Source organism: Propithecus coquereli, unplaced genomic scaffold (genome assembly GCF_000956105.1).
Source record: "Propithecus coquereli isolate 6110/MARCELLA unplaced genomic scaffold, Pcoq_1.0 Scaffold63, whole genome shotgun sequence".
Classification (NCBI taxonomy): Eukaryota; Metazoa; Chordata; class Mammalia; order Primates; family Indriidae; genus Propithecus; species Propithecus coquereli.
This window is the reverse complement of record NW_012152285.1, coordinates 7,176,332-7,177,895: the sequence shown is the minus strand read 5'-3', so window position 1 is coordinate 7,177,895 and position 1,564 is coordinate 7,176,332. Positions and strand designations below refer to the sequence as shown.

The 1,564-nt window shown below is 65.3% G+C and overlaps 1 protein-coding gene across 1 annotated transcript; it reads left to right on the top strand.

The window, feature by feature from the left end:
- The first annotated feature begins 595 nt into the window (after positions 1-595).
- On the top strand, positions 596-1,358 carry FGFBP3 (fibroblast growth factor binding protein 3). Its single transcript, XM_012659701.1, has one exon. It carries the CDS (start codon positions 597-599, stop codon positions 1,356-1,358), a length of 762 nt encoding a protein of 253 aa, XP_012515155.1. The 5' UTR covers position 596.
- Positions 1,359-1,564: the final 206 nt, after the last annotated feature.

Here is a 1,564-nt window from a genome sequence, read left to right as displayed (position 1 = left end):
CGTGGTGGTGGGAAATCTCCCAGTTTGAGAGAAGTCTGGGAGGGGCGTAGAGGGGGAGGCCCCTTCTGTCCCATTGATAACACGTTCATTCACAGAGAGCCCGCTATAACAGCTAATCCCTCGGGCGGTCATTCCCTCTACCCTAATAAGGCTCCCGCACCTCTCCCAGAACTCGGTAAGTTCAAAGTGCAGAAAAGTGCATGTTTCCGAGGAATACTCTGAAGTGATTTTGTAATAGTTTATTGCAGGGCGAAGAAGGCAGGAGGCGAAGGAGCGGGGAATGGTAGTAATTACCGTGCATCGTTCTGCTATGGTGTTTGCAAGAGGAAGAAAATCCCAATGCACAAATGGTTTCAAAGTGATTATTTACAGCAAGCATTTTTCCCCAGGAAAGCTCTTCGGAGGACGCCCTCGCAGGCTGCCGCTGCCCACTAGGGAAAGGGGAGTTCGCAGGTGTCTGGGCGAAGGGCTGCGCCGGGCTCATTGGTAGCCGTCTCTGCCTCTGTTCGCAGGTCCTGGGGATGCTCCTCGCCTGGCTCTGCCTCTACTGAAGGGCCCAGGGGTCCCAGAAGAGCAAAGCGCGGACACCACGGGCCATGAGTCCTCCGAGGCTGCGAACGTCGCTCTCGCTGCTGCTGCTGCTCCTGGGCAGCTGCCTCCTCGCGGCCGCCCGGAGGGACAAGGGGGCGGCTGGCACCGCGGCGGAGCGGGTCCCCGGCCCCGCAGGCGGCTCCTCGGGTCGCTTCAACAGCCCAGAGCAGCACGCGTGCAGCTGGCAGCTCCTGCTGCCCGCCCCAGGGGCCGCAGCGGGCAGCGAGCTGGCGCTGAGCTGCCAGGGCCCGGACGGGGCGCGCCAGCAGTGCGCCTACCGCGGGGAGCCGCAGCGCTGCGCCGCCTACGCCGCTCGCAGCTCGCGCTACTGGAAGCAGGTGCTGGGCGGGCTGCGCAAGAAGCGGCGGCCGTGCCACGACCCCTCGCCGCTCCGGGCCCGCTTGTGTGCCGGCAAGAAGGGCCACGGCGCCGAGCTGCGCCTGGTGTCGCGCGCGTCCCAGCCTGCCCACCCCACCGCCGCGGGCTTCCCCGGGGAGCCCAAGCCCCGGGCCAGGAGCCGGGGGCGGCCCCGGGAGCACGCGGTCGGCCCGGTCCCGATCCCGAGCGCGCGGCCCAAAGGAAAGCCCTCTGAGAGGAAGACCAAAGGGGGCAAGAGGAAAGCGGCCTCGCACCCCCACGAGGAGCGACCTATGGGGACCGGGCCCTACCCCGACGGGCTGGACGAGAACGCGGAGCTCACGCAGACCTACTGCGCAGACAAGTGGCACTCCCTCTGCAACTTCTTTGTCAATTTCTGGAACGGCTGAGGCTGCGGGCCTGGGGAGGGATGAAGGAGGCGTGGGGAAGGGGTGGTCAGCGCAGCGGGGGAGGGGACGCTAAGGGCATCTTGGACCAAGGGATACCGGGTTAGAGAATGGGGAGGGGGAGGAGTCCAGGTTCTAGAATGGGGCGGGGGTGGGGATCGGGGTTTGGAATGAGGGTGTAAGGGGTATGGAGACTCTTTGGAACAGCA